A 12553-nucleotide genomic window follows, 5' to 3' on the forward strand; every position below is an offset into this window, starting at 1 on the left:
GTAGGTTTTAAAGCTGCCTGAATAAAAAGGTTTAATGTTGGATTTCAAAAGTTGCAGATCAGAGATGAAGGAAAAGTCCTGAAGAAGTGGTTTACTAAAAAATGTTTCTGGATCTTTAGACATTAACAGCAAATTTCCAGCAACCATAGCTAGTAAATTACTATAAATCAGAATTTTGTTTTATGTTCTTAACAGAAACACAATTTAAAGTAAATAAACTCATATTTTATTTGGCGTTTCCTGTAAGTTCAACATTTTCTTATTCTTGTTTAAAAAAGGCATGAATTTCTACCAATACAAGTAGCAAATTCCATGTTTTGTTCAGCATTTTTTATTGCCACATATAATGTTATTTTATTTTTTAATTATCTAATTTCAGAGTTTAAACTCTCCAACCCAGTCAAGTTGTAATTCTTGTTGCAAACATTTAAAAAGACATTAAAGAAAAGAACAAAGATTAACAAGAAAACAACTTTATTTAATATATAAGATTGTCAAGTGTAAATACATACAAGTTAAATTAGTCACAAACATCCAACGTACACAACAAAGATGGTTTTTACATTAATTCATTAGCAACGACATTATTGATTTATTTTGCTGTTAAAGTGCATTTCAAGTGTTTCTGAACCCCACAGACAGCTGTGTTTTCTACTAAATTACATTACCTTTAACTTAACCCTTATGATTTTGTCATTTTTATCCTCTCTCCGTTTTTATCCACTTACAGTTTGTAGTGTTGGGCTGTGATGCACGCATCCGAACACCAGGGGGGCAGCACCACAACAAAGCTTTTCAGACTTTCAAACAGGAAATCGGATCAATGAAAAGCACGTGTTTGAAACTCTGGAGTTTAAAATGTAGTTATGTTTCCATCCTTTTATTTAAGTCGTCCAAAAGCAAATAAAGCGCTTTTAAACACGACTGAAGTGGAGTGGATTCAAACAAAACTAGTTCAGCTAAAAGAACAATACTTGTTAGTCTTACAAACCCACACTTGTTTCACAAAAAATATCATGAAAAAATACAACAAAACAAAATAAATGAAAAAAAAAAAAACTATTTTTCAAATGTTGGCCTGAACTCTGAATGTGCGATTCTACAGTTTTTTCTTACGCTGGTGCTGAAGAAGTAAACATTACTGCAGTCGAGGAGGACACTGAAACTTAAAACTGATCTCACTTTGTTTCACAGATTTTCCTTCCAGGATGTTTTCTAGAATAAAAACGATTCAGCCCACAGACCCTGGCGTTTGATGAGCAGAGGTAGAACTTCTGTTTTCTTGCCCCCTCGCCTCCCCTCAGCTCAGCTCTTGTTGATGGAGTTGTACGACGGGTAGGACTCTGAGCCCAGGGGCTTGCTGGCCTCTTTGTCTTTCGGGTAGGGAGGAGGCATCGGGTCGGAGTCCATGATGGTCTCCCGGTCCTCCTCCAGCACGGAGTCCTCGCAGCGCGGCAGCTGCAGGAAGGTGGTCAGGCCGTGCAGGTCGGCCATCTTGTGGAAGGAGCGCAGCAGGAGGTACATCATCATCAGACCCATGAACAGGTAAACTGCAGGTAGAGGGGCGGGTCACGGAGAAAAAATACAAAAATTTCAGTTCTTAAGAAGTCTTCAGTTCATCCAAAATGCTGCTGATAAGAGTTTTAATGAGAGATCATATTTCTCCAGTTTTAGCTTCTCTCCACTGGCTCCCTGTCAAATTCAGAATAAAATTTAAAATATTACTCCTAACATACAAAGCTCCATCTAATAAACTCAGGGATCACCTTATCGATCACGTGTCAAACTACAGGCCCGCGTGCCAAATGTGGCCCACCACAACATTTTGTGGCCCGCGAGAGCTACAAAAGGTGTATTCAGGTTTTAAAATAATCTGCTTTAAAGCCATAAACTACATCTCCCATCATGCACGTTGATTATTTTACTCAGAAAATGACAACATCCCACCACTAGGTGGAGCTGCACAGGGTTCAAAAGTAGCAAGAGAAATTTGAGCCTTAAACCTACATTTTTCCAGAGGTGTATAAAGTACTTGAAAAAAATGATAGTAAAAATACCTAAACAGAATAGGACTTTGGTAAAAATAAATTTTACTGATGAGAAAAGTACTTCAGTAAAAGTGATAACTGTAAATCGGGAAAGTAAAAGTACTTTTACACATTCTAAGAAATAAACTGTTGAATGTACAGAACCAAACTGGCTTCACTAAACAAAGTTGAGTAAAATATACATGTTTTATTTTAAAGAAAGTATATATATATATTGTTTAATATTTACTAAGTTTAGTGGAACCAGTTGACGTGACTTGGTTGGGTAAATTCAACATGTCATGTTTTTAGAGTGTAGAAACAACTCGTGATGAATTCAGACAGATTTAATTTTGTAACAAGTAACTAGGAGTTAAACTTTAAAGTAAAGATGTAAAAGTATAATTTTTTAGGCTTTAAATGTAACAAAATGAAAGTAAAAGTAACGATTAAAAAACTTGGTAAAATTACAAATCCTGAAAAAAATTACTTAACTACTGTAACAGAGTAAACATACTGTAGTTACTATAAACCTCTACGTTTTGCTGCATTTTCGACAGCTACTTTTGCTGCAGCCCAGTTGTACTGGGAAGTGGGAATTTCCCACTTACAAGTTTTAAATTTAAACTGGAACACCCCTCCAGTGGGAATTCCTTATTGGAAAGTGGGATAGTTCAGAATTCAAGAGCTACTACTCCCCAGAAATCTGAGTAAAACTCTTTTATTTCACATTTATGAGATTTTTTTTCTTTCTGCTGCCTTTCATTTTATTTATGATTTGCATAGTTTGTTTTTAAATGAAATTAATAAATTATTTAAACCTTAAACGTGTAGTCAGTCGTACACAGAGTACTTTTCAGTGTTTATAAGATGTTAAAAAGCTGTTTCTGTGCAGGAAACACCAGGTAGAGCTCAGTTAGTGTTAGCGAGGCTCAATGAAACGAGGAACATGACGTTTCGTGTTTATTTGAAGTTAAACTCGAAATGTCGATGTTAAATTGCAGCTGATCTATTGAGGACCACCATGATGCTCATGTGGCCCTCAGTGNCTTCAGGTCATCAATAAAACCTTAAAATCAATCCTAAAAAACAAACAGAAAAAAAACTCAATGTTTCTCTCTCCGGATGCAACAAAGCAGCTCAGAAATCTGCAGAGTTCAGAACCTGGATAACAGGGGGCTCTTCACGGAAACCCGGGTCGGATTACAGTGGCCGGTTCTGGTTCTGGGATTGTGACAGAACGAAGAGTGGGTGATGAAAGGAGGCACTATCGGGTCTTACAGCTTGAAACAGTTTCAGTCTGGATTTTAATCAACTGCTTTTAAACAGAACACTAACTTGTAACACTATACTGGTATAAATCTGTGGATGAGTTCAGGGACTTTGACTGATCAAACTCCAAACCACCTTCCTAAAATATTTACTCTTCAGCAGCGTGAGCAGGAAATGATCCTCAAACAGCACTTTATGATCTTAACTCGACCAACAAGTAATTTTAAAAAGTCAAACCTTTAAATTTAATGTAGTAAAGTCAGATTTTCACTCTAGGCATTTAAACACTTAGAGGTCAAACTCAGACAAGAGGAAAGAATTGGATGAAAAAGAAGGAAAAGTAACATTTAAATTTTAAGTTGAAGTTTTAGTGTTAAATTACGGTAAAGTTTAGAAATTTTCAGTCTAATCTAGTTGTGATCAATTTCATGTCTTAAAATATAAAATTAGAAACACAAAACAGACATTCCAGTGTGTAGAAAATACTGGTTAATCATGTTTATGGGATAAAATCATGTAAAATATGTGAATGCTGACTCGGCATTAAACAGTTTTGTGGCGTCGCTGTAACCTGACTGAGTGAACTGAGAGAAAACGCAGATAAAGTTTAATTTCCGAGGGTCCGACCCCCTCGACCCTGACGGGCTGCTGAGAAAATGAAACGCTTCGAGGTGATACTTCTCACATGTGAGGTGAGAACCAGGCTGCTCTGCAGATTCACCACCTCTCAGCTCTCTCAACACAAAGTCCTGAATCGTCTCTGACTGGGCTGAGAGAGAAACAAACTGTTCCAGATAAATTCAGCTGAACCTGCTCACCTCGTCAGCTCTGTCCAGGACCAGACTGAGCATTTATTTTGTTTTTTTTTTGTACAGAAACTCAAGTCCAACCTGTTCAGAGAGCGAAGGATAAACACTTCTTTGCCAGACTTGAGCTCAGTAAACAGCTCTGATGAGCTTTCAGTTCCTTAAATAAGGCGACGCCTCTTTATCAAACATCTGCTGTAGATTAAACAAGCTTCACATCTAAAAAAGGGCTGTAGAGCAGGGGCGGAGCCAGAGGGGTGCCCGGGGTGGCAAGCGCCTCCTCTAGCACCTGATTGGCCACCCCAGGTGCCACTCAAATAAATGATAAGTGGGTGGAGAGCATAGATTTTGTTAAAAATTGATCTGGTACTGCTGTACTCCAGAGTTTTATAGTAACTAAGTACATTTACCTCGTTATAGTACTTAAGTAGTTTTTTGAGGATTTGTAATTCTACTAATTATTTTTTAAATAGCTACTTTTACTTTTATTTTGTTATGTTTTAAAGCTAAAAATTATCCTTTTACTTCTTTACTTTAAAATGTAGCACTTGTTACAAAATTTAATATGTTTGAACTCGTCACGAAAGATGCTTCTATACTAAAAAACAAAGTGTTGACTTTACTCAGTCATGTCGGCTGGCTCCACTAAGCCTACTTGAGTAAATTGAGCAAATAAAATACAAATATTGCTCAATTCACTCAACCTGGCTTCGTGGAACCAGTTTGGTTCAGTAAATTCAACAGTTTCTCTCTTAGTGTTTAAAAGTACTTTTACTTTCCCAATTTTTAAGAAATGTTTTATGACTTTTACTTGAGTAGTTTTCTCAGTGAAATTTATTTTTACCAGTTATTTTTTCAAATACTTTATAGACCTCTGCTGTACTCTAGAAATTTTAAGCTGTGTACGTTTAAAAACGGCTGAAAATGGCCTTTCATAAAATTAGCATTAGCAATTAGCTTATTGGGATTAGCATGTGATCATTCTTAGCTACTCCACAATGAACGACATCTCATTAAGTCTTAAAATGGCTGAATTATAGCCTCTAAAAGTTCGCTGTGACGGCCATCATGAAGTTTTAGCAGTTAGAATTTGTTAACGATTGTTTTCGGCTACTTCTACACTATTTTTGCAGCTTCGTTTGTCTGAAAATGGCTGAATAAGAAGTAGTGATTAGCTTTCAGCATGTTTTTTGAATAATTTTCAATCAATTTCAACTCAATATTTCTCTAATTTTCAACTCTATATTTATCGAGAATGATAAAGGTTAATTTACTGGAGAAATAGGCACATGTATGAATTGTTGTTCAAGGATTTAAACTTATTATTATTTTTTCTTTTTTGTAAACTGTAGATCAATTTTGATTGAAAAAAAATTGGAGAAAAAGGGGCAGATATAAGAATTTTTCTTCTGCTGCTTTTCATTTAAATTGGGATTTGTATTTTTTTTGTTTGTTTGTTGTTGAATTTATGTTGTTTTTAAAGAAATGAATGAAATGAATAAACTAAACTAAATAGTTGAATTAAAGCTGTTTGGAATTAGCTGTGACGGCCATCTTGAAACACGTTGGCCACCGCTTGCAAAAAGTCTAGCTCCGCCCGTGCTGTGGGGTCTCACAAACTAATCTGACTAAAACAAACAAACCATTTTCCCTGATAATATCTCTTAAGATTAGGAAATACAGTGTGAGAGCTGGACGACTGCTGAAATCAAGACCAAACAAGTGAATAATGATGCAACTGTTCATATAAGAGGCTGGTTTCTCTCCCCTGCTGTCGGTGAGAAGACCTCCCGTGGACAGACTCACCCATCACGGCGACCTGGTACAGCGCTCGGTACTTCTGACCCGGCTGAGCGGCCGGAACGAAGTCCCCCAGCCCGATGGTGCACAGGGAGATGAAGCAGAAGTAGATGCCGTCCAGGAAGGTCCAGGACGCCTCCAGCAGGCTGAACACGGCCGCCGGCGCCAAGAAGAAGCAGAGCACCACCAGCACCAGCAGCAGCAGGAAGTGCACCACGGTGGCGGGGCGGGGCTTCAGGCCGCAGCGCTGCAGGAGGCCCACCGGAGCGAGGACCAGGGGGTGCATGACCCGCTGCACGCAGGCGGTCAGCACCAGCATGGTGAAGGGAACACCGATCAGGGCATAGATGATGGAGAAGACTTTCCCCGCGTCAGACAGAGGCGCGGGGTGACCATAACCTGAGGACACACACTGTTTATTACTTCCTTTAACTCTCTACACTAAACACACGAACCATAAAACATGTTGACATTTAAAAGAACAAAGTCAAACAAACCTACGGGACTTTTAGGAGCTTCAGCAGAACTTAGACTGGTTTAATAATTCTGGTAACAGTCAACAAAAATGGCTACAACTTAGCTAATTTTACAGATTATTGAGCTAAAACTTAGCGTGGCAGTAGGGCGGGGCAATAAAACAATAACACACAGCGTGATACACATGTGATCAATAAATAGAAAATATATCCAAAAGTCTGTTGTTTTCAATATTAAAATGGTGCCACATTTGTAAGGAACATGTCTTTGTGGGATGAGCAGCAGAGCTGCTAGATGTTGACTGATGTATCAGCTGACCAATATTTGTTTTTGTTTTGGCATCAGTGGATACATGTCAGCGTTCGTCAATACAATAAAAACAAATAATATTAAAACTGTTTTTATTGTTATATATGTAAAAGTTCTAATTGCTATCCATTGTTAAAATGTTTTGTTTAGGTTATTTCTTTTGTTTAAAATTGAGACTTGTGCAACATTTGTAATTGTGTCATTTTTATCATGCAAATGGAATAAAAACCAATAATCAGCTGCAAGAATCGGCCTCCAAAAAATTTTCTAATCAAATAAATAAATTGGCAGCACATATCAGGGATTGGTTAGACCAGGGGTCTGCAACCTGCGGCTCTGGGGCCACATGTGGCTCTGTGGTCCCTCAGCAGTGGCTCTTCGAAAATGTGGCCAAACATAACAGAAAAAGTTTTGTTTGTGTGTGTTTTTTATACCCACAACAAAAATCAATTTGTATGCAAATATGTGATCAATACTAAGTAAAACATGCTAGCCTGTTATGTACTGAAGTGATCCAACTTCTTTCTATGATCTTTCTCTCAAATCCATCAGAATTACCTTTTAAGAATTTGAACACTACAAAATAATACGAATTAGAAAAAAATATGTCTGGATAGTTTAGTTGTATAGTTTTTCTGAAATTCGTTATAAACTATATACAGTATTTTTCTTGTTTACATGAATATGGTCTTTCCATTCGTCCTAATGTGTAAAAATAATAGTAAATGATAAAAATTCACAGTATCTTTTTTTTTAGTTTTATAATGTCACCTCCACTGGCCGTAAAGGTTCCAGAAAAGGCCTCAAAAAGGCCCACGGACCACCAGTTGATAATTGCAGTTGTAGCTTGTTTTTCGGCTCTGGACACATTTTATTAGTGAGCCAAGGAGCAGAAATGTCTCTTGATTATAAAGGTTGCAGACCTCTGGGTTAGACTGATAAAATTATCAAAAATAATCTGTATTGGCCTTAAAAATCTGTATTGTTCGATCCCTTAGCACCTGTCCTGGTTCTGGTTCTGCTGGAGGTTCCTTCCTGTTAAAAAGGAGTCTTTCCTCTCCACTGTCACCACTGTGCTGCTCAGGATGGAGACTGATGAAGTGATTCAATGCAGGTTCCTACAGTGCCCTGAGACAATGTCGGGACTTGGCGCTATATAAATCAGGGGTGCCCAAACATTTTCCCCGAGGGGGCCAAAATGAAAATCTATCCATGGCTGCGGGCCAAATGCAGTTATATAATACATGAAATACAAATACTTCAAGTAAAGTCATTTATTTTTGAACAATTAAGCTGTGTAATGGCCCTCTTTTGTTTTAGTCTGTGCACTTGGAGAAAGTCTGCCATACGCTCAAGTAGCAAAGGCTCATGGGACATATAAATAGATGAAATATGAGTTTTTGTGGCTTTATAAAGCGCGCAAATCTACATGTGGGGTTAAAACTGATCTAAATACTTCTTGTTGTCATTTCATGTTTCATGTTTAATCCTAATAAATCAAAGATTTGTCAGCACCATGACTGAAAACTACCTTCACCACAGCCCTTTTATRTAGTCATTTGACCAATAGAAATACTGTGTTTCTACCTATAGGATGACAGGTTACAACCTAGTAATTTTGGTAACTATTGGTGGGCCAATTCAAATGGCTTGGCGGGCCAAATCTGGCCCGCGGGCCCCACTTTGGGCTCCTCTGATATAAATAAAACGAATTGAATTGAAATAAACACTAATTTCCTTACTTTTTATGCAATTGGATGTAAACCAAGCAGCTGTTGGTTTTAATCTAAGACTTTAGGTATTTTAGGGACATTTTCACGAGTTGAGGTAATGAGTTTCACTGCGACTCGACCACCCCGAGGGTCACCGAGGGTCTCGCCACCTGTGCTGTTTTTCCAAACAAGAGATGTTTTGATCTTCGTCGAGGTGGTTAAACGTCAGCTGCTTATTTATCCAAAAGGTCAAACCTTTAGAGTTTTTACAAAGGTCACAGTCAAACACATGCGTGTAAATTGCTTCCATCAGTCTGAACATCTGTCCCCTCGGTGTTAAACGTGGAACAGAACGTGTCCACCAGGCTGCTGGGAACAAACATCAACAACGCCACGTGTTCAGAGTTTAATATTAAGCCTTACAGTCGGCCGTCACAACTCCCAGCAGACAAAAAACATTTTAGTTTCCTGAATTTATTCCTGAGATCTAAGATTAGAAATCATTTCAGCAATATTTAAATCAGTGTGTGATTAGGGTGCATGCTCAGTAGTGAAAACAGGAGTTTGGTTTCACTTCCAGACGAGCGTCAGAAACCGTGAAGCTGTGGTTTGTTTTCGTTCGGTCATCTGACCGCTGGAACATGCAGCTCAGCAGCGTCAGAAAGCATCAGCCACCGGAACGAATGCAGAACTGTAAAAAAAATCATGCAGCGCATAAAGCAAAATAAAGTTCCTCTGAACACAAAGGCCTCTGTTGTTCCGCTTCGTGCATGAATCATCATTTTCTGTCTGCAGAGTTTATGTAAATATGACACAACCGCTGCAAAGATAGGATGCTAATAAAGGAACATTACGTGCAGTTAACCGTCATAATGAATAACTCTTCAGTGCATTTATTCATTTGTCATCTTTAAACACCAAATTATAACAAAACACAAAGTTCACTCCAACGTTCTGAAAACAGCTTTTTGTTTTTTATGTGGAATAAACTAAAGCATGTGACAGGCTCGTGTTTAACACTTACACACACTTTAAACATGTTCAAGATATGATTCAAGGCAGCTTCTTTCATTATTTACTGAACTGTTGTTGCCAGATAAACATGTGAAAATAAAAAGCATTTTAACTTTATTTTATATGATTTCAATTCAATTTAAAAGATATCTTGAAAAACACCAAATACACCTGCGTTCACTTTGTATAAATAATTCAAACACTGGGCGTCTTCCTTTCTGATGCTGATGAAAATAACCTTGTAACTTGTACGCAGCTCTCCGAGTGCCACAATATCCTGTTTGAACAGGAAGTACTTTAATATGGAGGACAGACGTTCTACTTAAGATTGAAGTTAAAAGAAGTCATTGGTGGTCATAATCATAATCAACCAAAACTAAACCTCCAGAGTTTATGGTGCAATTTAGTCACAATATTCTCTGGTTGTTAATTAAAATATTTATAGGTTTTTTTTTTTTTACAATTTTACATCAAGATGTAAAGTTCACACTGAAAAACTGAAAAAACTAATTAATTTAATGTTGCACTGATGAAAATTAGGATATTATATTTTAAAAAGCCGCTGTTGGACTTCAGAGAGCAGGAATGGGCCAGAGGAAGAGTTGTAAATCAACCTGTGAGATCAGAGCTTTGCTGATACCTCATCATGATGAAGATTACTGAGGATGAGGAGTAACTATTGGGCTGATTAACCAATTCAAAATGGCCGCCACAGCAAAACACAAAAATGGCTGTAATTTGGTCAATTCTACAGACGCGGAGCTAAAATCTCGTGTCTCAGAAGCCAAGAATCGTCCCCAACATTTAATCTGAGCTTCGTTCGGATCGTTGACCGACTTCTTCAACTTCTTATTCAAACTTGTTTCAAATCCCCCCAAAAATTGACTGAAATGTCCTGAAACTTTACTCTAAAACAGATTTTTAAAGAAGTTGAAATGATTCAGACATAAACACATTGGCAGTATTCTTTAAATAATCTTAAAAAATAGATTTTAATTATTATTATAGCTGTGCTGATCTGGTTTTCAGTTTCTGCACCACCGTCTGCTCAGCTCAGACATGTTCTCTTTTTAATAAAGCCGAGCCGCTCTCATGGAAATTATTTCCTAAAATTAGAAACAGTTTCTCAGCGATGCAAAGTGCACCAAACTCTGATGCTTATCACAGGAAGTAAAGCAGCTTCCTCTAATATCTGGGTCATTCTGCAGGACTTTTATTGTTAAAGCAGTGAAATGTCTGAACACCACCTGCAGCAGCAGTTTGTGGTGAAACATCGGGGTTAAAACTGAGATCAACTGAGTGGTCTTTAGATGAGCTCCGAAATCTAAATAAATGTTAAAATACCTGCTGAAACATTTTCTGTCATTGCTGTAACAATGGTTCTAATTTAGCCAATCATAAATCAACACATTCAGCAGGTTGGAGCCATGATGTTTGTTTTTTTATAGATTTATTCTGAGGTGGGTAGAATTCCCAAAAGTTGTACTAAAGTTGTAAGAGTAGCGACACTTCAACATATTTTTACTCACAGTTAAAATAGCCATCCAAGTGATGACTCAAGTGTGTGTAAAAAGTATTTGGTAAAAAGTCTACTCAACTAAATCATTTAATATTTTAAAATTACATCGTCAGATGAACCAAAATACAAAGCTAGGTGGAAACTTGAAAATTAAAGTTAAAATAATTCATAGAAATAACATGAAATAAATTCAGGCAAAATATTTTTCCTCAAATCAGCTTCTTTCAATATAAAATGTAAGAAACTAACAAACTGCAGGTGTGTGTGTTTTCTCAAGCGCCTTTGTTCAGATTTTCAAAATAAGAGTTCTCTAAGGGGAAATGAAAAAATGAAAAACAGCTTTAACGCACCAGCGGGTCTGCCTCGTGATTAGGGTATTTTTATATGTAAATTTTCTAAAAAGCAGAACTGTTTAGTTCTGTCCTCACAGCTGTAGTTTTTCTCTCTTTTTTACAGCTTGATGTAGTGGAAAAAACGTCAAATATCAACTGCATAAAGAAAAAAAACATCAAATATCAACTGCATAAAGAAAAAAAACATCAAATATCAACTGCATAAAGAAAAAAAACATCAAATATCAACTGCATAAAGAAAAAAACATCAAATATCAACTGCATAAAGAAAAAAAAACATCATTCATGGAGACTTTTACTTGTTGGGGCTTTGCGTCATGCGTAAAAGCCGCCGGCACCGGGTGAGGCTGTGTTTGTTTGTTGGACTCACCCACGGTGGTGACCAGAGTGTTGGCGAAGAACATGGAGGACGCCAGGTCCCAGTTGGACTTCTCTGAGGTGTTCCTGAGGACGGAGACGCCGTGCTTGTTGGCCGACAGCACTTGGTTCAGGAAGCGCTCCAGGGACGCGGCGGTGACGCAGCTGCGGTTCAGGAACTCGTCTTTCAGGGTCTCCATGTCCCGCCGCAGCTTGTCCTCCGCCGGCCGCTCGATGCTGGAGAACACCAGCGCGCCGAACAGCAGGTAGATGACGTAGAAGAGCACGAAGCCGGTGAGCAGCAGCCACGACTTCCCTGCGGAATGCATGGCGCGTGTGAGGCGCGCAGCTGCTGGTGCCGACTCTTTCAGCTGCTCTGTGGGTGTGAGGGTGGGAGCCGGATCAGGGGCTGTCCTAACCGAGCCACATCAGAACACCTCCCCCTCACTAACAACAGGAAGGTGGGTCCAATAGGTGCATCCTGGCTGGATTCAGCCAGAAGTCTCAGTGGACTTCAGTACAGGCTCATTGTTGTTTTAGCTGTTTATCACAACATTCAGCTCATTCAGGAGATAACTAACTGCTGAGACTTATTTTTATCTTTTAAACTTTTATAAAAGTTTAATTTGAAATATTTTCCCAAAGATATACATTGAGTTTTTTTTCTTAAGAATAATGTTTGAAGTCAGCCTCAGTAAACTGACCCTGTTTTGGATTCATTTTTAGCTGTTATTCTAGCTAAACCCAGTGTTGTATAAAGTACCACAAAGTGATACTTGAGTAAAAGTACAAGTATCTTATACCAAAAAATTACTTTGGTAAATGTTAAAGTCTCCTTTAGGAAAATTACTTAAGTAAAAGTATTAAAGTATCTGATATTTTTGTACTTAAGTATTAAAGTAAAAGT

At 37.9% G+C, this 12553-nt stretch overlaps 1 protein-coding gene across 1 annotated transcript; it reads right to left on the bottom strand.

Moving 5' to 3' along the window:
• Positions 1–457: 457 nt before the first annotated feature.
• Positions 458–12039, bottom strand: kcnk6 (potassium channel, subfamily K, member 6). Its single transcript, XM_014015958.1, has 3 exons — positions 11660–12039; positions 5912–6304; positions 458–1550 (listed from the first exon to the last, which is right to left on the bottom strand). The coding sequence occupies exons 1-3, from the start codon at positions 11973–11975 to the stop codon at positions 1306–1308; spliced, it is 954 nt and encodes a 317-aa protein (XP_013871412.1). The 5' UTR covers positions 11976–12039; the 3' UTR covers positions 458–1305.
• Between the last annotated feature and the right edge of the window lie 514 nt (positions 12040–12553).

Source organism: Austrofundulus limnaeus, unplaced genomic scaffold (genome assembly GCF_001266775.1).
Source record: "Austrofundulus limnaeus strain Quisiro unplaced genomic scaffold, Austrofundulus_limnaeus-1.0 Scaffold136, whole genome shotgun sequence".
Taxonomy (NCBI): domain Eukaryota; kingdom Metazoa; phylum Chordata; class Actinopteri; order Cyprinodontiformes; family Rivulidae; genus Austrofundulus; species Austrofundulus limnaeus.